At 39.4% G+C, this 23,782-nt stretch overlaps 1 protein-coding gene and 1 non-coding gene across 2 annotated transcripts; both read left to right on the top strand.

Moving 5' to 3' along the window:
* The first annotated feature begins 1,199 nt into the window (after positions 1-1,199).
* On the top strand, positions 1,200-1,306 carry LOC112508251. Its single transcript, XR_003068634.1, has one exon. It is a non-coding gene; the product is annotated as a small nucleolar RNA R71 (small nucleolar RNA).
* Positions 1,307-6,477: 5,171 nt separating this feature from the next.
* LOC112506168 (zinc finger MYM-type protein 1-like) lies at positions 6,478-7,827 on the top strand. The gene has a single exon (XM_025110190.1). The coding sequence runs from the start codon at positions 6,478-6,480 to the stop codon at positions 7,825-7,827; it is 1,350 nt and encodes a 449-aa protein (XP_024965958.1).
* The last annotated feature ends 15,955 nt before the right edge of the window (positions 7,828-23,782 follow it).

Raw genomic sequence — 23,782 nt, 5'->3', positions numbered from 1 at the left:
AAGGAACATAAGGAGGGACTGGTTTTTATCACCATTCTTGCTTGGAGGTGTTGAGCAAGATGGGTCTTGAATGCCTTGGGTCTTTGTGGTGCACTTTGGAGGTTCAGATGGAATATTAGCATCAAGCTTAGGGGTCTCTAAAACCTCAGTCTCTTTTGAATTTTTAAAAGCATCCTCAGGAAAGAGTAATGGATAGTCTGATCTTGGGGGGGGGGACAGAAGTGGTGGTCTCAGATGCCTGTTTCTATAAAGGTTGGACTGGTCTTTCTTTGGCAGGAACCAATGCTGTAGCATCAGTTTTTGCCAAACTGGGTGCACTATCTTTTGGCACTATTTCTATCAACTCCTTCCCACTCCTAAGGGTTACTACTTTCACATGTTCCTTTCCTAAGTCTCTAGGGACTTCTGTATTACTGGGCAAGGTACCAATGGCTCGATTGTTCTGGTTTAGTGCAAGTTGACTGACTTGAGTCACTAAATTTCTAATGGCAGCACTTTGTTGATTAATCAAAGCTTGATTTTGGGCTTGTGCATGTGCAAAAAGCCCTTTAATCATTGCTTCCAAAGAAGATGATGATTCTGCCTGTGGAGGAGGTTTGTTCTGAAAAGGTGGTTGTGAATTCTGAAAGCTTTGTTGGTGATTCTGAGAGTTAGAACTGTTTCCATGATGTTGTGGTTGGAAATTAGAAGTTCCTTGTTGTTTATGGACTGGTAGGTTTAAACTGGGACTGTTCCAGGAAAAGTTCGGATGCTGTCTCCAACTCGCATTATATGTGTTGGAATAGGGATTAGCTCTGTTATGAACATAGTTTACTGATTCAGAATTGTGAGGACAACGTTCATACGAGTGTTCCTCTCCACAACACACACACTGCACAGATAGGACTGTTAGGACAAGTGTATTAGCAGCTTGCTGCCCTCCTTGACCAGAAGTTAAATTTTTCAGCATGTTGGTCATGGAGGTGAGCTGAGCTGTTAATGCAGTATATGCATCTACATCATGTATCCCATCAGTCTTTTTCTGTGGTTGAGAACGTGGGTCGGCCCAATACCCATTGTTTGCCGATATCTTTTCCAGGATTTCATATCCTTCATTATAGGTAATGGTTGTGAAGGCTCCGCTCGCAGTCGCATCGAGCAATTATTTTTCCATGGGATTTAACCCATTGTAAAACGTCTCAAGTTGAATACAATACGGAATGCCATGGTGTGGGCATTTCCTCAACAACTCTTTGAACCTTTCCCACGCGTCAGGAACAACCTCATCGTCCATTTGTTTAAAAAGACAGATTGTGTTCCTGGACTTAGCGTTCCTTGTTAGTGGGAAATATTTTCGCAAAATTTTTTCCGCCATGTTACTCCACGAAGGCACAGAACCCGGTGTTAAAGAGTTAAACCATGTTTTTGCCTGATCCCTTAATGAAAAAGAAAAATAAAGTGAGTCTTAGAGCGTCATTGGACACTCCCAGGATCAAGAAAACATCAGTGATTTCCATAAAATATTTTAAGTGTGAATGTGGGTCTTCCGATGGTAATCCGGCAAATTGGCCGTTCGTTTGCAACATGTGAAACATTATCGGTTTTAGTTTGAAATGGAGAGCGGTCATATGTGGTCTAACTATCTCGGAATTTAATTGCTCAAAATCTGGAATAACATAATCCATGATTCTTCCATTTTTGGAATTTACCAAATTAATGATGTTCGGAGTTTGTGCTCTTTGTTGTTCATTATGTTCCGATTATGTGTCCTCATTACCCAAATTGTTATCATTATGTGTGTGTCCTTGTTGAAAGTTCAGGAATGGTGGAATTGGTGCAAAAACCGGTGGTTGGTTTTTCAAATGCGGTATTTCCGGAATGATTAGAAGAGGTAATGCCATGTTTGGAGGGAGTAGAGCAAAAAAATGCTCTTTTATCCCTCCTCCTATGCTGAAACGTTCTCTCAATATCGGGATCAAATTCGAAAAATTCCCCGTAATGTGACTGTGGCATACACCACTTTTAAAAACGATTCCAACGGTACTAGAAAAATCAAATCTTTTACTTAACTCAAAATAAAACTTTTACCTTGCCAATCCCCGGCAGCGGCGTCAAAAACTTGGTCGGTTATATCGCACACCGTTTAGACTACTGAAATGGACCACAAAGCAAGTATACAATACGGTCCAATGTCGTCTTTCCAAGTAATAAAGTGGTACAAGTATCGGATTATCGTCCACGAAGATTGTAGCCAAAGTTATATGAGAGTCCAATGAAAGAGATGATTTTAGATGATGATTTTGAAAACTTTAGTTTGATATTAAGGTGAATCAAAACAGAATACAGAATATATAAAAGTAGCAAGGGTGTAAGACTTAAGGTGAGGCCCAAACACAAATTCCAGAAGCCAATGCTGTAGGAATGCTACAGCAAGTAGTGTTTCAAAACTTAGTTCCACCATCTATTTTGAAGGTATTCCTCTCGGACTTCACCATTACACTATATTATTGCTTTCCATCCATATCTCTATGTGGTGTCAGGACCAGGGATAGTGACAAGATGGTGTCTTCAAAATATATGGATAAGCAAATCTCTTTGTTAAAAATCACTCTCTCGAATTGATTCCCATATCATTCGAGTTGGCATGTGTTCTAGATAGTTCATCTTTGAATCTATCGCACTTTGACACTTTCGAAGAGTGACCAACCCGTCGGGAGTTAAGTTCGAAAAACATAAATGAGAAGTCTCCTTATCGGCAACTTTCTCAAGTCTACCTCTTATGTCATTCAAGTTGACGTGCATTCAATTGCTTATCTCTAAGTCCATGGCACTTGAACATTTTCAAAGTGATCAACCCGTCAAGAAGTGTGCTTGGTTTTATAAAAACTCGAATGAAACAATGGAACGTCGTTTATGAAAACACTTAGCTATTTTCTTTTGGTTTGAAGATCTCACCTTTCCGTCTCACACCCAAGCTATAAAAGCTTAGCTACTCATAACGGAAAGTAAATTACAAGTAAAATAAATGACGGAAAGTAAAGACATAAATGTAAATTGTGTAAAGTAAATGACAAGAAAATAAATGACGAGAAAATAAATGACGAGAAAGTAAATTACGAAAAATAAATAACGGAATGTAAATGACAATAATCGTAAAGGAACGTAAAATATAGAGCGGAAATTAAAAGACGAGAAATTAAAGATGAAAAGCAAAAAAAATGAAGAACTTGTATTGCTCCCAAAAGATTACTACAAATCACCCTTGGAGAGGGTTTATTTTAAAGCTAGATGGTGTTAGGATGGATTATCAAAATGAAACCCAAGCCCTCCTTTTATACACAAAGGAGGCACTAAAAGACAAAAGTATAATGGAGGTTAAGCAACTTAAATCAAGTTACAAAGTAAAAATAGAGTAACTAAAAGTACAATAATCTAACAAGAGTCTTAACCACAGGGTTTTAAATAAAAAGTCAGCTTCTACCGTTGTCTTCCATGAGTACAAAAAGGCAACATCTTAATCATTAAGCCCTCCAAAAAGCTGTACATGAATCAGATCGCCGCTACACCAATGTTGTAGCATCCTGCTGTTTTAACAAAAACTCCCCATTAGCTTCATCCATGAGTACCAACAAGTCAACCACAATATTTAGCTCCATAGTAATAAATGTATAAATAAATTAATAAAAATGACTCTTAGTGGGAATGAAAGGAAACTATTTTAACAAATAAGACGTAAAACAAGTGCTTAATATGTTGAATTCTCATCATACATCAATATTCATCATGCATATCTATAGTATATTATAAAGCATTTGACAAAAACTCTTAAAAACCATTTTTTATGCATGAAGTACTGTATATTGATGCATATTACTTAAATTCAAGATTACAAGTAAATTATGCATAACTACAACTTATTAAAGTTCCATGTTTGAATTCGTGTAACTAACTGCGAATAAAGACAATCAAATAGAGGATAAACATTTCGTTTTAAAATCTAAAATATAATTACGATAATTATCGAGTTCTAACAAAATAATTAATTATTATCTGTTAGGACTGAATTTATGTATTAATTGTATTCGTCTGGTAAAGTTAATTTTGTCTATAATTGTAAAATAGACATCGTGTTTGACTTTCCTTGTAAGGTTTGAGTTTGACATTGAGGGTTATTGTTTGTCCCTATAAATAGCTTATCTTTAGTGTTATTGTGTAGGAGCTCAATTGTAATATACATTTTATGTATAATAGAGTTTGACCAAGTTTGACAAATCGTCTCATCTCCTTCTACATGTTCTTACAAGTTCAAATCTAAATCTGCCATGGATTCATGAATGTTTGAAGATATATTTGAAGATTGATCATACCAGGGAATACCATTATCATTATAAGAAAATTATATTATTAATCCAAATATAAGTTACTTTATTATTGAACCTAAATTAAATTATATTAAAAAAATTGAATCAAAAAATTACAAAAAATAGGAATTTTGAATAGTTAATTTGATACTAATATCGATATATTTTTGTCAATTTTTTATGATATTTTCAAGTTTATATTTTATTCAAAAATAAAAACATCATCGTTTTTTCAAAATCACATAAGACCATACTATAACATCCACTGAGATAAAGAATAAAATGAAATATTAAAATCAAAATGTATCTCGCTGCATTGCGCGAGTAATCTTCTAGTGTGTGTATATATTTATATATATATATATATATATATATATATATATATTATTCATCATGAATGTACTACAATTTTCAACGCTGCATACTTTAGTTTTTCTTTCTTTTTCTTTATTGGGTCTTCGATTGATCTAGATGAGTTTCCGATTCGTTTCAATAGATTTCCCGATCCATCTCGATAAAAGTTAAAAGTGGTAGGTTATGATATTACCAAACAAACACACATCAAGTCAATGGATGGCTTCTTGATTAGTCTCGATTGGTCCCAATGAGTTGTCGACCGATCTGGATGTGTTCCCGATTTTTCTCGATATAAGATGAAAGTGATAGTCTATGGTTTTATATAAAAACAAATAATAAATCAATTGATAGATTCTCGATGGAAAATGAAGGTGGTTGGCAGTGGCGGATGCACATGGAGACCATTGGGGTCCTGGACCCCCAACAAAAAAATGTTTAGAAAGCCCAATTTTTATTTATTTATAGTTTTTAATTTAATTTGGTTGAGCCCCCAACAATAAAATTATGAAGGCCCCCTCCTTAGTCCTTCTCCTTCACAGTTCACACAGTAACATTTCACGCCTTCACCTATTCACGCATGCACCTACTCCTGCTGGCTGCTTCTTCGGTTCTTCCTTGTGTGCGGCTGTGGCTGCTTCTTCCCTACATGCGGTGCAGTGTGTGGCTACAGGCTACTGCAGTCTGCTTACCTACTCCAATCTCCAATCTCCAATCTCTACTTTGATTTGGGTAAAATTTTTGATTTCTAAATTCCAATATTTAATTTTGAATGACTTTGATTTTGTTGTTTGCTTCACAATTGATGATTTGGTATTTTGGTAAATGCTTTATGTTAGGTTAATTTTGCAACTTTATAGACAAATTGGAAATATTACTATTGATAAAGATAAACCATTGATTTTCATCTTGTTATTGTTATTGCTAGAAAAAATGGAAAGATTTTTTAAAAGGAAATCATCAACACTTGAATCGAGCTCTGCTCCTTCGATGCCCTACGAAATTGATTTGAACAATCTTCCTTGGGATCTAGTCGATAGGAATATCATCCTAATCAAAGGGATGAAATAAGGAGAAAATACTAGCTTAGAGGACCTTGTCAACCACGGGGTCATGCATTTCCAAAAAAATATGTCAGGAGTAAAAGAAGACATTTTTGTCCAACTTGGTTTGATCAATACGCTAATTGGTTGGAGTATAGTGTAAAAACGGATAGAGCTTTTTGTTTGTGTTGTTATTTGTTTAGAGATCATTACGTAGGACAATGTGGGAGTGATGCCTTTGTAATAGATGGCTTTAATAGTTGGAATAAAACGGAGAGACATGGTCTTCATGTTGGCGACATTAATAGTTTTCACAATAGAGCACTTAAGAAAGGTGAGGATCTAATGAGCCAAGATTGATCTATTGTCGTTGCCTTTCATAAGAAAACTGAGAAGGAGAAAATTGAACACCGAATATGATTAAATGCTTCAATTAAGGCTTGTAGATTCTTGTTGAAGAATGCATTGCCTTTTCGTGGTCACGATGAATCTGAAATGTCTATTTCTAAAGGCATGTTCTTAGAAACATTAGCCTTAATTGGTGATTGCAATGAGGATGTAGGTAAAGTTATATTAAAAAAAATGCTCCAAAGAATAATCAAATGGTGTCTCCAAGTATTCAAAAAGATATTGCTGCTTGGTTTGCAAATCAAATACTCAACTCCATTCGTAAAGAAGTTGGTGATGATGTGTTCTCATTGCTAGTTGATGAGTCTAGTGACGTTTCTAAGAAGGAACAAATGGCGGTGGTTTTACGATATATTGATGCACGTGGTATTGTTAAGGAGAGATTTTTTGGTATTGTTTATGTGACGGGGACATCTTCTTCAATTCTTAAATCTGCCATTGATACTTTATTTGTTGAACATGGATTGAGTTTGAAACAGGTAAGAGGGCAAGGTTATGACGGAGCAAGCAATATGCACGGTGAGTTCAATGGATTAAAGGCCTTGATCTTGAATGAAAATAGCTCGACATATTATATCCGTTATTTTGCTCACCAACTTCAATTAGTTGTTGTGGCGGTTGCAAATAAACATGACGGAGTTGAGAACTTTTTTAATATGTTAGAAATGATGATCAATGTGGTGAATGCTTCTTGCAAGCGTAAAGACATGCTTCGACAAAGTTACAAAGATAGAGTGCAAGAAGCAATTTGTAAGTGTGAAATTGATACTGGAACAGGGAAATACCAAGAGCTTTCTCTTATACGAGCCGGAGATACACAGTGGGGTTCTCATTACAAAACCATTTTGAACTTAATTGTTTTGTTTCCAAATATTGTTGAAGTGCTCCGGTATGTTGAAGAGGACGGGGATAATGGTTTTAGTCGCACTCAAGCAACTGGTATTTTAGCATATTTCAAGACATTTGATTTCGTGATTTATTTGCATTTGATGTTTCATATTTTAGAAGTCACAGACTTGTTGTCACAGGCTCTTCAAAAAAAAGATCAAGATATTTTGGAAGCGGTTTCATTGATAAGAGGAACCAAACAACTATTGCAACAATTTAGAGAAACTGGTTTTCATCCACTTTTGAAGAAAATGTATTCTTTTTGTGAAGCAAATGGTATTAAAGCTTTGGATATGGAAGACCGTTATTCAAAAAACGGAAGACAAAGGACCAACATCACCAATTGTCATTATTACAAGTTTGATATTTTCAACACTGTTGTGGACATGCAAATTCAAGAGTTTGGGAATCGATTTAGTGAGGTAAGTACTGAATTGCTTAAAAATATAGCAGCTTTGAGTCTATGCGATTCATTTTCTCAGTTCATTGTATCAGATTTATTGAAGTTGAGTGAGTTGTATCCTCAAGATTTTAGTCATATGGAAAGGATCGCTCTTGAGAAACAACTTAACATGTATTATTTGATTGTGCGTCAAGATGAAAGATTTGCCAATTTGAGTGGTATTGCAGAGCTCTCTATATTGCTAGTGGAAACAAAAAAGCATAAAACTTATCCTCTAGTATATCGGTTATTGAAGTTGGCTTTGGTTTTGCCAGTTGCTACYGCAACAGTTGAAAGATGTTTTTCTGCTATGAAGATTGTGAAGTCAGATTTTGTGCAACAAAATCGGTGATGAATTTTTGAATGCTGCAATGATATGTACCATTAAAAGAGAAGCACTTCTCACAGTTTCAACGATGATGTAATTACTCAATTTCAAAAGATGAAGAGTCGTAGGGCATAGTTGTAAGAGGTAACTTTTTATCATTTTTGTATGAAATTAAACTTAATTATTATTTTATCTTATCTCATGCCCCCTACAATATATTTTTCTGCATCCGCCACTGGTGGTAGGTTATGGTTTAACATATATAAACACATATCAAGTTAACGAATGGATCATTGACCATTCTCGATCGGTCTCAATTGGTCTCCATAAGTTCTTTCTCGGTCTCAATGGCTCCTCGATCGGTCTCGATGGGTGTTGATTTATGGTGATAAAGAACGTGGTGCCTTATGACGTTGAAGAAAATGTTGAAGAAGGTGATGTTGAGTAACAGACTTACGGTGTCAAGCTGTTGTACTCACTTGAACGTACATAAATATTCATTGTGAATATAACACATATATACCATTTCATGTAAAAAACGATTAAAAAGAAAAAAACCTATATATAGAGACCGATGTCAAATCGAAGAGCATGGAATTCTCGTTTTTTTGATGTAATTTATTTGATTAAAATATTAGTAATTTTTAAGATAATTTATTTTAAACTTTTAAGTAGGTAAAAAATTTTAATTAAAAAAGAAAATAAAAAGTCAAAAATGGTAGGGGTGGATTGAAATTAAATGTTAATTTACCCCAAATCATCTTAACTAACAATTTGAATTAAAAACTATATTTAATGTGAGTTGTTGGATAAAAAAAATTGAGGGTCGAGAGCAGTCCTCACGTTTACGATAAAAATTGAGTTTGCATTTGAACTTTCCTCTATATATGTATTACATACATTCACTATATATATATATATCTATCAGAATATACTACTACTACTATACATATATACATCTAGTTTTTACATATTTGTACATACATTTATCGAGTACATACATAAACTTAAAAGCATGCATCCTGTTGGAACCCATATACTCTTAAGTTGTAGAAATATAGTTTGCGTAAAATAAGAATTAAGAATAGCAAAGTATCTCTATTGATTAAACAAGATATTCAAAGAAGAAAGTAAAAACAGTGAATAAAACTTTGAATAACCGAATGCTTTTATTGATAATAATGAACAATGAAGAACAAAAGTAATCTCACAAGAATTTGCGTATAGTATCAGTCGGCCCCTTCAGGTATTTTGAACCTGAGGCGAAGGCCTCCTTTTATACGCCTAGGTCTAGCAAACTAAGCTATAAATTAGGCATGAAACTCTGAGCTGACTCGTCTGCATCCTTATCTTTGACTTTCCTTGATTAGCAGAGCAGACTTGGTCAAGCCGCCATTAAGCTGTTAGATGCTTGCGAGAATGTCTGGGCTAACGCGCACTTTCCATGAAGAAGGTAGCCAGATGCTCTGCATGAACATACAGAAGCTCTGCATGTACTATGCAGAGGCTCTGCATGTACTATGTAGAGGCTTTGGGTCTTGGAGTTGTTGCTTTGAGTCAAGCGCTTATGCTTTTTGGCGCACAAGACTTGAACGTTCATGGAGATGGATCGCGGACTCTGTATGAAAGGAACCTTCACTCTGAGTAAGAGCTCTGGTCCTTGATCCTCTGCATGAGAGCTCTTAGCCAGACAACTTCTATAGACTAAGTCCTATTGACTGGAGCAAGACACTTCTTACTTACACTTTTACAAGTTTGGGGTCTAACAATCTCCCCCTAAGTGTAAATAAGAAGGACTCTTACTTGATTTACAAAACAGGTCTAATCGAAGACAGAGGTTAAATACAACCTCTGGTTTACATTAACTATCTAATGAAGTACAATACGATTGAAATTGAAATTATATTGAATCAAAAATAAGGAGGTACTTACAAAAGATAAGAGGTCTTAAACGTTTTGAAGTTTAATGAACTTCCTAAGAAGTTCACAAAACTCAAGCATATTTCGAATCGACCTTAGGATTATTTTGGCTCGCTCCTTCGCTCCAGGGGAGTTGTCTCTGCTCCTGAACAGATTGTCTCTTATATAGCGCAGAGTAGAGTTGGAGTATTTGTAATTTTGGTTGTCTCGAAAGAAGATCTTCTGTTTGTGCTCGTTTTGAAACACCACTCCCATATCTGGTTCCACCAAAACTGTCCAGGAGGGGATGCTGTTGATGTCGTGTGTAACACCCGGAATTTCCTTCTATGTTATTTTACCTTAACTGTTATTTTTCCCTATTTCAAAAGGGGGGGGGGTGTTACCCTCTAATAGTGGATCTTAACCTTAGAGCATATTGAATTGAGAAGTTTCCCTATTGACCTTAGGTTCTTAACTGTTGGTTCAGATTTAGTGAGGGGACAGAAGCTTTTGTAAAAGGGGTTGAGGGCTGCACCTAGGGAAAGAGGGAAAGAAAAAAAGATAAAAGAAGAAGAAGCCCTTCACCCGAAAGAAAGAAAGAAAGAAAAAAAGGAAGAAGTCAAGGGAGAAAAAGAATCGCCGGACAGCAGGCATTTCGGTGCTGTTCCTCCATCTTCTCCGGCCAACTCGCGGCCTACCGCACCATCCCTTCTTAGCCACACCAAGCAGCGACCAGCTCTATTTTATCCTTCGGTTTTCCTTGGCCAACACAGCAGACTCCCGGACTGCCTACTCCGACTATTTCACCTCACAGGAAACAGCAGCCCCGGTTAAGTGCAATACTTTTCTGCTCGCCAAACAGCAGCCCCTGTTAAGTCTGCTTCTTCACTGCCTGCACATTCTCGAACCATCAACAGCAGCAGCAGGTGGTTGCCTGCGCTCTTCGGTCGCTTCTCGGGCCACCAGTCGACAACTAGGCGTTGTCGTGCCATGTCAAATAGAAACAGCAAACAACAGCCGTAGCTGTACAGCTTCTTCATCTGCCTTCACCGAGCAGCAAGCAACAGCAACGAACAGTAGCATGTGGTGCTGTTTTTCTGCGTGTGCTGCTCCCAAACAACAGTCGTGTTGTGAGAGTCGTCGCCCCTTCACCGTATCGGACATCAACAGCATCAAGGAAAGGGGTGCTGTCACTTCTTTCTCGGGCAGCAGTAGCAGCAGCAAGACTGCGCGTCTTTGCTGTCTGTGTTCGTCTCGACAGCAGCAACAGCAACACAGCAGGCGCTGTGTGCTGTTTTTCTTCGTCGTTTTCGCCGGGCAGTAGCAACAAGCAGCAAGTTGTTGTGTTTTCTTCGTTCTGCAACAGCGGCAGCAAGTAGCACAGCTGCTGCGTTTTTCTTCTTTCGCCAAACTGTAGACAGCAAGACAGCAGCACCTGCTGCCTGCCTCTCTTCGTTCCCGACAACATCAAACAGCAGCAAGAGGAAGGGCTATCGCAACCTTTTCGATCTTCATCAAACAGCAGCAGCAAGTGAGTTCAAACCCTCTCTTTTCACGAAAGCTTTTACTAATTGAAATGAAGTACATTTCTGTCCTTATACCTTAACTTACGTGATTACTTGCTTGATTAGCGGAGACTACTAGGTCTAAGGAATGAACTTGGATGGTTCTATTTATAATGACARGTTGAATAGGGTAAAGAGTCTTGTTCAGTTGGTAAAGTACTCATTACAATGTTGTTGGTTAGTTAACTCTAAAATCTTCATATCTTTAGTTTGGAGTTCCTCTTAAYGACAAAATGGGCATGAATGTCGTTTCATTGTGAAATTTATGAGGGATGGTGTAAGTTGGAATAGGCATTGTGATTATTATGTAATCTCCAAACCATCTTCTCACCCACTCGGAAATAGGCATTGTGATTATTATGTAATTTCTGAGGTAAAGAGCTTATGATCACGACCGACTACATAACTGGTTTAGGTTGATGTCGATAGTATTTATACACGTAAGTGATGCTCTATAACGTTGATCTATGACTTACTTTGTGTTCCGTCATGATTAGTGGTAAATCGGGTCTCCCCGTCATCTTCGGATGTTTTGGCCTCACCTCGAGATTCTTTGGAGTAAAGTGTTCACTTTTGTATCGTTTGAGGTTTCGTTGTATATATGTATATATATATACACACTCTTGTTGGTTAAATAGTTTATTTTTTTATCGTCTAGACTCATTAGGCGTAAGCCTAACACTTCCTCTTGAATGTTTCGTATATCAGGTTCCTTTAGCGGCGGGGCTCAAAAGGGCTGAGTGGAGCGTTGATTCGTGAAAGGCTCTTTTGTAGTTATAGCCTTGGTTACTTCTGAGCGATGCGTTTTGATGTTACGATATTTTTTGGAGATTGATAGAAACACCCGTCTTTAATCTAGACATAGAGTAATCTAGATTAGTAGGTTGTTTATTTATCTTCTCAGTAGTTGGATTGTAAACGCTATACTATTACCTTTGTTGGGTGAATTTTATATCAAGATTCTGGTTCTCGTCATTATTTTCGGTTTAAATATATTTTTCTTTTAGGGTGTTATCCCGTGCAATTCTTCATTTGGAGCAGCCACTGTCAGTTGATCCGCTCCTAGATCCAGAGCTAGTTGGAAGTCGAACTTGCTTCTGAAATCGAGCATGTCTGTCATTGTTTGGTGAATGGAAGAGTTGGCCATGGCGTACTTTACTCTCTTGTCCTTCTTGTGATCTGTAAAGTAGTACAAATGAAGATGCCATGGATTTAGATTAATGAGGTCACAATATGTGAACCTACATATCCGTCTGTGAGTCCTTTCCACTGTGTCCTCGTAGAATACTATCTGATTATGCGCAAAGGTGTGCCTCTTTATGTCTAGGACTTGTTTTATTCCATCAGCAAAATGGACTGCAGCGATTGGTTGAGTGTAGCGATTGAGAAATCTCTGCCTGATGTGCTCTTGAACCATAGGATGAAGACTGATCTTCTAGACCGATGTCTCTTCTCTTAGGTTGTAGAGGAACTGGTAGATCTCCTTGCTGTCTGCCTTGTCCAAAATGGGTTTGTTGAGGGAGGTTGGCGTGAACATGGCATCCAAACTTGCTTTGATCCTTTGGACACGATCAGAAGGATGCTTCCATTTTTGCCCGCTGGTTGTGCCTTCTGAGTCTGCTCTGTTTGGATTGACAAGTACCTGCCTCATCGCAGGAGTGACAACCTTGGTCCCTTGAGCAGGGACCCTAGCTCTGTGGGTTTTTGGATGTGGTGGAGGAGCAGCAACGGTTACTTCTTCTAGAGGAATGGCAACCAGAATGTGTAGTAGTGACGGATAAGCCACGTTCACGCGACCACCTCTTCTTCTTGTTGTGTTGTTGTTGAGGGAGCAACCATGTCCATAGCGTACTCTGTTGAAGAGGATAGAGCCAGGTCTGAATCGTCTGATCCATAGGCAAATAGTAGGTCGATCACTTCTGTAGTCTTTTGTGGCCCGGCTGGCTCTACCTCTGATGCCATGGGCATTTTCCCTTTGCGTAGCGCCTCTACGTTGTCTGGCGCTGGCTGGCTTTGTCTGCTCTGCCTTGATGGATTTTGACCTTGTTGGCATCGGGCAGAGGACGTTGGTACAGGGGGGCAGCCATAGATGTTGTACTTGGGATGGCAGTAGGCAAGTTCTCCCCCTCTTGGCGATTTTGAGGACCAGACTCGTCTGGGTCCTCATCATCCTCAAGTCGCCTTCTCTTTGACGGTTCTGCACAAGGAGATGGATCTCTCTGTCGCTTTGGTCTCTCATTTGCTGCTCGAGACATCGATTTGATTATCTCCTTGATGGTCTTGAGGAGTTCGTCAACTGCAACACCAACCCTTCGCACTTCGTCGTCTGAACGGTAGTTGAATCGGGCAAGAGTGTCGTTGATGTCCTTTGTTGCTTTTGTGGCTTTGCTATTGAAATCTGCAGTGAATTCCGCCACCTTCTATTGGAGTCTGTCATCTAGATCATTCATGGCGTCTGTGTGACATAGTCCACAGGTACATTCAGAGGTATGAGGGCCTGGGTTTTGAGAGATGTAGACGCCTCAACCCTCTGTATAGATGCAACGACCTGTTGTAACATTTCTATATTGGTTGCCGTTATTTCCATGAGAGTATTGATACGAGAAGCATTTGTCGTAGACTCAGCTCTTAGTGTTGCTAAGGATGCTCGTATCTCATCCAGAACAGGTGTAGAAGGGGACGGCTCGTACGGGCCATGATGAGTTTTAGCTCTTTCAAGGAGCACTGCATAGAGGTGAAAAGGGAATGGAACTCTTCCCTAGTGACATATGCAGATGGTGTAACCTCTAGCTCAACACATGGGCCAGAGTGAGTCCCCGTTCCAGGGACGCCTTCATTCACGACTTGATTTACGTTAGTCGGGGAAGGACTTCCAGAGGATCCTCGTGGTTCTCCTTGAGGAGAATTCACTACCTCTATTCTGTCAGGGAGAGGACCCACAGCTGGTTCAGAGCCAGCTAGAGGGCTCTCCATGAGTGGACTAAAAGACTAGTCGAGAGTTTCAAAGTCTGGTGCACCTATTCCTTGCTCTGAACAAGGATGGGATTCTACACGTGCAGAGGAAACAAATTCCTCTGTATGGGAAAGTGGCATGATATGGGGAGACATATCACTTATGTTTTCAAAGGTTGCACCCTTTTGAGAGGGTGTTCCCTGTGGAGAGGCTTCCTTTTGGCTGATGTAACCAGAGGCATATGCGACCTCTGGTTGGATAGGCTGGTGAGGGTACGAGGTGTGCACCTCTGTTTCAATGATCTCCGTGTCTCGACCATCGGAGTCAGATAATATGTTTGCACTGGGAGTTGGGGAGGTAAATCTAATGTGCCTATTTACCCTAGGCTGCTTTGTCCCGCCCTGAGGCAAAGCAACTGTTGCACCTTCTCCCTCTTCTTCTTCCTCGCTCTTCTCTTCTTCTCCCTCACTTTCTTTTTCTTTCTCACTCTCTTCTTCTTCACTCTCTTCCTCCTCTTCCTCACTTTCCTCGCTTGTGTAAGACCTTGCAACATCGTCATAGTGCTCTTGGTCATCCCATTGGTTTGGACTAAAGGAGTGAGCCAAGTTTTGATGAGCCTCTTCTTCTGCCCTGAGTCTGGCCTTTTCCTTTAATCGAGCAATTTTTGCTTGGCGAGCTTTTTCTGCTCGCTTCTCCTCTGCTTTAGCACGAGCAAGCTCAGCTAATTTTTCTTGCTCTGCTCGTTCTGCCTCATTCTTTTTCTTCTTCTCCCTCTCAACTTTCTTTCTCCTTGCCTCCTCTCGTTTTCTTTCTTTTTCTCTCTCTTGTTGTACTCTCACCCTTTCTTCCTCTGCTCTCATTCTCTCTTCTCCTGCTCGCACGGTTTCTCCCTCTGCTTGAGGCCTTGAGGTGTTCTCAGTCCTCTCTTCTTCTTCGACTGTACCTATGCATAACGGGGTTCGAGACAATGGTTCTAGTGTTTCGTGTATACGTCTGTACGCTCTTCTAATCTCCTTGGACTTCATATAGCTCCTGAGCCTTTTTGTAATAGGCCTATCTGCTTCATAAACCTCCTTGTTCACTGTTGGTCTGTATTGATTGAGCACGTTCACCTTGTGAGGAGGTAGACGACCCACATCAATGTTGTTGTCATTGAGAGCTGGTCGTAAGAGAAGACCTAAGAATTGTGGAAATAACAGAGACGTCAACTGCCTTCCTTTGGCCACTTCTTGACACTTCTTGGCCATGGCAGCCTTGAACTCTGTGTAGAGTATCAAGGAGTAGTCGAGAGATAAGTCAAAGAAGATTATGTAGACGATCTGAAGAATATTTGTGAAGCACATGTCGAGGCTTTCTATCTTCCCTGTCAGCGATCTGTTGACCAATGTGAAAAGTGTATTCCACATTGGTGGTAGGTATTGACGGCGATACTGTAACGGGTATTGAATGGCCTTGTTGTACCCCAAGAACTTCAAGAAAGCCTATCTCGTCCCCATATGGGAGAGGGGCATACTCAGAAAGCTGTAAATCTGTTTTCGTTGGGATTTCAAGAACCCGCGAAAACATTGATCTTGAAATTCGAACAGTGACAAACTCGTTTGTGGAGGAGACGTAGAAATCTCCAACTATTCCGTGTTGAGATTTTGTGACAGCGTAGGATTGCCAGTATTCTTGGATGTACCTTTAAGGAACAAGGTCATCCGTGTTTGTCAAGGTTGGGTTTAAGAAATGGTTTTGGAGGATATTGATGATGGGATGGTATTTGGTGTCGAAGTTATCAAGTTGGAGATTTAGGTCATGGTTATTTGGTTTGATAGGAAGAGAAACTAGGTTTTGACTAGTATCTTCCATAGTTTTGTGGGTTGTAGTGTGGGTTTGGGAGTTTCCAGATTCAGATGAGGACATGGTTGCAGGTTTTGGGTTTTTGAAGGAGATGAAAGAATTTCTAGGGTTTCAAGGAGTTCTTGAAACAGGTAAGGGGATGGAGGAAAGGATTTTTGGTACTTACTTGTCAAACAGGATGAACAGTTGAAGACTGAATCGATCTTTGAACATTGGTTTGAGAGCTTGAAGTTATGGCAATGGCGGTTGAAGGTTGAAGACGATGGGAGTTCTTGAAGATTTTTGTAAGCGTAAAATATTAATTTGGGGGTAAAATTTGTTTAAATAGAATAAAATAAAACACTTGAGTGTTTTAGCCCACCAAACGTCAGATAAAAACTGAATCGGTTTTCTCACAGCCTGTGGGGGCGTGCCACGTGGATTGCCAGTTGCAAGTGGCGCCTCCCACGTTTGAAAAGATAAGCTCACAGGCGGTGACGCTTAATGTAGGTGACAACTTATATTAAACAACTGAAAGAAACTTTACGCCTTCTTAATAATATATTTTAATTTTCAAAAACAAGAAGAAAATTTCCAAGTGTAAATGCTCTGGTTAGAGAGAAGTAGAGGTTTTGTTGAGAACCAGAGTACTACATGCAGAAGAAAGCATACCTTGGGATCTCAGACAGAGATTCGTTATTGGACTATACATGTCCTCTAGAGAAAATTTTGCTATGTTTAGAGGCAGAGGCTCTGTATAGTACATACAGAGGCTCTGTTCTATAATCATGAAAAGTTTTGAAGCAGAGGCTCTATATAGTACATACAGAGGCTATGTGTGATATGATCTCATGCTCCCCCTTGAATTGAGCTATTCTTATCTGCTCCCCCTTGAACTATGCGTGGATCATTTGTGATAAGTAGAGCATATGCATAGTAATCAAGGTACAGAGGCTCTGTGTGTATTATACAGAGGCTCTGTATCACAAAAGAACTAGGACTTGAGTAAGATGCTCTGCATGTACTATGCAGAGGCTGTGTCTCATGGATCATTACAAATAAAAACAGAGGTATGCATAAAGGGATGCAGAGGCTCTGTATATTACATATAGAGGCTCTGCCTTAGTTTGAAATATTAAGCATACCCAACTTGCTAACTAGAAAGTTAAACCTCTTTTCATCAAGAGCTTTTGTAGAAATGTCAGCAAGTTGTAAATCTATACTAACAAAAAAACATTTCAATCGTACCTCTCTCTACATGGTCCTTGATGAAATGGTATCGAACATCGATGTGCTTTGTTTTTGAGTGTTGCACAGGATTGGCTGTGATTGCGATATCACTCTCTGAATCACACAGAATTGGAATCTTCTCAAACTCTATGCCATAGTCTTTCAGTTGAGTTTTCATCCATATCACTTGAGAACAACAACTGGCTGCAGCTACATACTCTGCTTCAGCTATGAAAGTAGAGACGCAGTTCTGCTTCTTCGAGGTCCAACTTTTGAGCTTGTCCCCAAGTAATTGGTAGCTCCCTGATGTACTCTTTCGATCGATTTTACAACCTGCATGATCATAATCTATATATGCAATAAGATCAAGACCAGAATACTTTGGATACCAAAGACCCAAAAATTGAGTCCCTTTGAGGTATCTAAAGATTCTTTTTACAGCCGAAAGGTGAGATTGCTTTGGATTTGCTTGAAAACGGGCACAGAGACATGTGGCAAACATGATGTCTGGTCTACTAGCCGTGAGGTATAGTAGTGATCCAATCATTCCACGGTAAGTCTTAACATCCACCGGTTTTCTAGATGGATCTGTGTCAAGCTTAGTKCCCGTAGCGATTGGTGTTCTCATGGTGGAAGAGTTATGGAGTTGGTATTTCTTTAATATGTCAAAGACATACTTAGCTTGGCTAATGAAGATACCATCCTCCCTTTGTTTTACTTGCAAGCCGAGGAAGAAGGTCAATTCTCCCATCATGCTCATTTCAAACTCACTCTTCATTAACGCAGAGAACTTATCACAATGCCTCTGGTTCATTGAACCAAATATAATGTCGTTCACATATATCTATACTAATAGCATCTCACCTTTATACCTCTTAATAAACAAGGTTGTATCGATTTTACCTTTTTCAAAACCATTTGATAAGAGGAAAGACGAAAGACGTTCATACCAAGCTCGAGGTGCTTGCTTAAGTCCATACAGAGCTTTGTCTAAGAAATAGACATACTTTGGATGTGTGGAGCTTTCAAACCCAGGAGGTTGTTGAACGTAGACTTCCTCCTTCAGCTTACCATTCAAGAAGGCTGACTTTACGTCCATTTGATAGACTCATAATCCTTTATGTTCAGAGAAGGCTAAGAACAAGCTTATAGCTTCTAGCCTTACTACTGGCGCAAAGGTCTCGTCATAGTCAATTGTTCTTTATTGTCGAACGAGACGTTGATGCTTTCCATGATCGTCTTGGTTCATTGATTGAAGACTCTGTATGCCTTGGCTTTTGTTGAATAACCAAGGAACTTGCCTTCATCGGCCTTCTTGTCGAACTTGCCAAGTTGATCTCGATCATTTAGAATGAAGCATCTGCAACCTAAGACATGTAAAAAATTGACGTTAGGCTTTCTTTGGTTTATTAGTTCATAAGGCGTCTTCATGTGCCTCTTAACCACCGTTGCTCTATTTTGAATAAAGCAGGCAGTAGAGATTGCTTTTGCCCAAAAAATGGCTTGGAAGACCAGAGCTGGCTAGCATGGTGCGTGCAACTTCGACCAAAGTTCTATTCTTTCTTTCAACGACACCATTTTGTTGTGGTGTCCTTGCTGTAGAGAAGTTCTGAGTTATTCCCTCTGTGTCCAAGTACGCATCGATCTTGGTGTTCTTGAACTCTGTTCCATTATCACTTCTCAGCTTCTGAATTTTTCTTTGTAGAAGTACTTGAATCTTGGGTCATTAATTTGATTAGCAGCTCTGGTACATCTGATTTCTTCCTTACAAACTCAATCCAAGTATATCGTGAGTATTCATCAATTAAGACTAATATATACTTCTTATCAGACAAGCTCTACACAGAGATTGGACCACAAAGATCCACATGAAGCATGTGCAAAGGTCTGATGCAGGACACATCTGTCTTAGTTTTATGGGATGCTCTTTTGAGCTTTCCCATTTCACACGCAGAGCAGAGATGGTCCTTTTCGAACTTTATAGCAAGAAGTTCGTCAACCAAATTATGCTTCACAAGCTTCTCTAAATTTTGAAAATTGAGATGCGACAGCTTGTGGTACCAGAGCCAAGCTTCTTCACTCTTGCGAGACACGAGACAAAGAGTCTCTGAGTTGTCTCTTGGTGAGAAGTTCATAAGATACAGATTGCCTTTTCTCTTAGCACTTAGCAACTCCTGACCTGATTCTGACATAATGGAGCAAGCTTCCTTTTGGAACTTGACATTGTAGCCAGAATCACACAGTTGACTTATGCTCAAAAGATTATGTTTAAACCCAGAGACATAAGCAACCTTGGAGACAGAAACCTTACCTTGTAGTAGATCCCCGTATCCCTTTTTTTCTCCTTGTTTATTATCCCCAAAGGTTACTTTTCCTCCAATATTCTCTCTGTATGAGGAGAGCAACCTCTTATTGCCGGTCATGTGTCTTGAGCATCCGGATTCAAGATACCAAATGTCCACATGCGGCTTTTGCAAAACAAATTATGGTACCCATTTCATAATGGGTCCTCGATGATTAGGGACAGAGGGTTGCTTTTTAAGCTTGAGAAGAGGCTTCGTCTCTTGACCTGAATTAACAGACTTGGCTTTAGGAGCCTTCTTTCTCTTCTAGGTCTTTTTAGATTTAGACTTTGGTGACCCAGAGAGTAGATAGTTAGGGTCAAAGAAGTGATGCTTTAATTTTAGCAACAGAGAAACACATTCACAATTATGAAAACATTTTGAATGACAAAATGATTTATTAGCTTTAAAGAATAAATTATTACAATCATTCCTAGCATTGGTAGCTCTAGAAAACTTCCTACCTAGATCTGATTGTTTTAACATAGAATGAGTCTTCTCTGATTTCTTCTTTCCTACTCCTTTGGCCGTCAGAGGCCTCTCTGAAATAGAGGAACTAATGTTAGAGCAAGCAGCGGATTTTCCCTTATGTTTCGGAGTGAATTTAATTGGCTTAGGTTTGGAATTTGAGCCCTTTGAAGCAGAAGAAACAGACTTTGCACTCTTTACCCTGTACTTGGGAGTGGATTTAGCATTTGTCGTCATGCTTGCACGACCAGAACCTAGAAGAATCTTTTTCTCAATAGGTGGTTTTGCAACCTATAGTTCTTTGGCAACGACCTCTGTCTTAACTTGCTCTTCAAACGAGTTCACATCTGACTCAGAGTCAGAGTTAAGAAAATTCTTGTGTGAATATCGAGATACAGAGGTATCATTAAGAACTTGAGGTTCTCGTATGCATGAGCTAGAAGCTTCGTCCGTCTTTTGTTTTAATGGACTTTCAAAAGTATCCGAGGAGTTACACTCAGAAGAATCTGCATGACCTTTACGAGGATAGTTCAAAGCCTCAAGCAAATCTTGTTCGAAGACCTGTCTTATCGTTTCTATAAAGCCATTCATTAATTTCGAATCCAGAGTTTTAAGAAAATTGCCTGTGGATGAACTCTTGATTTCATCTAGTTCAGGTTTGACCTCCTCACTTTCAATCTTAAGATATTCGAGATTGGTAGAGCCAAAACAAAAAATCTCATTTGTCTTCTGTATGCATTTTAAATCAACTTGTGGCACACATTTTGAATAATAAGAGGTGTTTTTGAATTTCAACTTAGGAGTTCTGGCTCCGCTTTCAAGCTTACATCTTTTCAACGGCGAGGCTGTATACAAAATAGGAAAATCTGGTTTCTGTTTTTCGACCAACCTAAACATGGATTCAAGAGTGTTTTTCCTCTTCCAGGTGAGGTCTAGGTCTATATAACCTATCCCTGCTTTATCCGGTTGAGAGTTAACTTTTTCATACACCTGCTGAGCATCTTGATTTTTTCTAATCATGAGCTCTTTTCTTTGTAAGCTCTGGTGTAGGAACTCCCTTTCCTTTTGAAAATAATCTTTTAGGGCCTCAGAGTTTATTCTTTATCTCTCTTTTTCTATAAGCTCTGTATCCTTTTTCTTAATAGTTGCTTTTAATTCTAAGCATTCTGTTCTAAGACTTGTTTCAGTGGATTGTTTTGTTTGTAAAAGCTTTTCATTCTCCACTGATAACTCTTGTTTTTCTACAGTCAGTAGCTTTGTTTCTCGTTCAAAAAATAGTTTTTCCTTTTCCAAGGATTTTCCTTTAGATTTTTCGAGAGAGAGCTTTTGCTGTAGATTGATGAAATCGTTTGTCAAAGCAGAGATGCTCTCTTCCAGGTCATAGTGAGAGTAACCAGAGATAGAACATACCTGGGAGTCGGAGTCAGATCCAGACTCATTTTCAACAGCCATCCTGCAGAAGTTGGCTTGGTCTTCTTAATCAGATGAGGAGTCAGAGACCCAATTCTCCTGTTCTGCCATGAAACTCCTTTGTGATTGATTATACTTGTACTTATTTTTGTAGTACAGTTCGTCTTTCACAAGAGGGCCTCTACACTCTTTGGAGTAGTGCCTCATCTTTCCACATCTGAAGCATCAGACGCCTTGCTTCTTCTGTTCCGAGTGCTCTTCCTCGTTCTTGTTGGGAATAGAAGAAGGGTTCCTTCCATCGAAAGACTTCCCTCTGCTTCGGTCGCTTTGTCTTCCTCTTCTGTCGAAGATCTTCTTTCCAAATTTCCTTTGAAATTCCTTGGTGATCAGGGCCAAGGATTTCGCAAAGGCATTAATGTCATCGTCTTCAGAACTAGATGCTCTGTCTGTTTCATCATCACTCTCCAGGATGAGAGACTTCTTTCTTCTCAGGGTCTCCTTTCTTTATGTGTCTGGCACGATTCTGTCTCTTTTGAATCAGAGACAAGAGCCAGAGGGCCGCCCAGAGCGTCCTTTGCCTTATGCACCTCTTGTTCTTGAGCCTGCAGCGTCCCATATACATCATGCAGAGTCCATTCCTCCATATTCTGGTTTGCCTGAAGTGACATCGTCAGATTTCCCCATTCTGCATTCAACCTCTTCAAGAAGATCATGTTGTTCTCCTCTTGAGTTCTGATAACATCACATTTGCGACATTTGTTTATCAACGTGTTGAAGCGATGATAAGTCTGTTCTAAAGACTCATCAAGGAGTGCCTGGAAACTGTTGTATTCATTGAGGCACTGGGCACGACGATTCTCTTCATCTTGATGCCCCCTTCCAACTGGTTGGCTAGTTGATCCCACAAATCCTTCACCGAGTCGCACGCGTCCACTGACTGGAAGATTTCGTTGGGAAGCGCCATGATCAAAAGTCGTTTGGCCTTTTGATCCACCTCTACTCTTCGTTTATATTCATCGTTCCAGTCATGAGAAAGCTTGGGTACTCATCTGGCAAGTACCTCAACTGTATTGCCAGCAGCAGGAATCCGAGGAATGACGGGGGTAGGGACGTATGGGCCATTTAGGATTGACTCATACAATTCTAGGTCGAGACCCTCATAGAAATTGATCATCCGGATCTTCCATTGGGGATATTCTTCCCTAATGAGAGTCGGAGGTTTTGTTAAGGAGCCGGCACTATACATGGAGTTCCATGATTGAGAAGACGACATTTTTAATAGAAAATTTTGAGAAGAGAAATTTGACGAGAAGGACGAGCGACAAAAAACAATTCAGATTACGGAAGCAAACGTTTTTTTTTAATTTGACAAATTAGGAGTGATAAATCTTTTTAAAAATGAATAATCAAAAGACAATTAAGAGTATAATCCAGTCGGATATCGATCGACTAATCAATTGATTTGATTAGCWGGCTCTGATACCAATTGTTGGAACCCAGATACTCTTAAGTTGTAGAAATATAGTTTGCGTAAAATAAGAATTAAGAACAGCAAAGTATCTCTATTGATTAAACAAGATATTCAAAGAAGAAAGTAAAAACAGTGAATAAAACTTTGAATAACCGAATGCTTTTATTGATAATAATGAACAATGAAGAACAAAAGTAATCTCACAAGAATTAGTGTATAGTATCAATCGGCTCCTTCAGGTATTTTCAACCTGAGGCGGAGGCCTCTTTTATACGCCTAGGTCTAACAAACTAAGTTATAAATTAGGCGTGGAACTCTGAGCTGACTGGTCTGCATCCTTATCTTTGACTTTCCTCGATTAGCGGAGTAGACTTGGTCAATCCGCGTTTAAGCTGTTAGACGCTTGTGAGAATGTCTGGGCTAACGGGCGCTTTCCATGAAGAAGGTAGCCAGATGATCTGCATGAACATAAAGAAGCTCTGCATGTACTATGCAGAGGCTCTGCATATGCAGAAGCTCTACATGTACTATGCAGAGGCTCTGGGTCTTGGAGTTGTTGCTTTGAGTCAAGCGCTTATGCTTTTTGGCGTACAAGACTTGGACGTTCACGGAGATGGATCGCGGGCTCTGTATGAAAGGAACCTTCACTCGAGTAAGAGCTCTGGTCCTTGATCCTCTGCATGAGAGCTCTTAGCCAGACAGCTTCTATAGACTAAGTCCTATTGACTAGAGCAAGACACTTCTTACTTACACTTTACAAGTTTTGGGTCTAACACATCCGGCACTATAACACCCCAAAATTCGGAAAAAGTGACTAATT

The sequence above is a fragment of the Cynara cardunculus genome (assembly GCF_001531365.2).
Source record: "Cynara cardunculus var. scolymus isolate 2C chromosome LG 2, CcrdV1, whole genome shotgun sequence".
In the NCBI taxonomy this organism is placed as follows: Eukaryota; Viridiplantae; Streptophyta; class Magnoliopsida; order Asterales; family Asteraceae; genus Cynara; species Cynara cardunculus.
The sequence above is the reverse complement of the archived record's forward strand: the minus strand, read 5'-3'. Positions and strand labels throughout refer to the sequence as shown.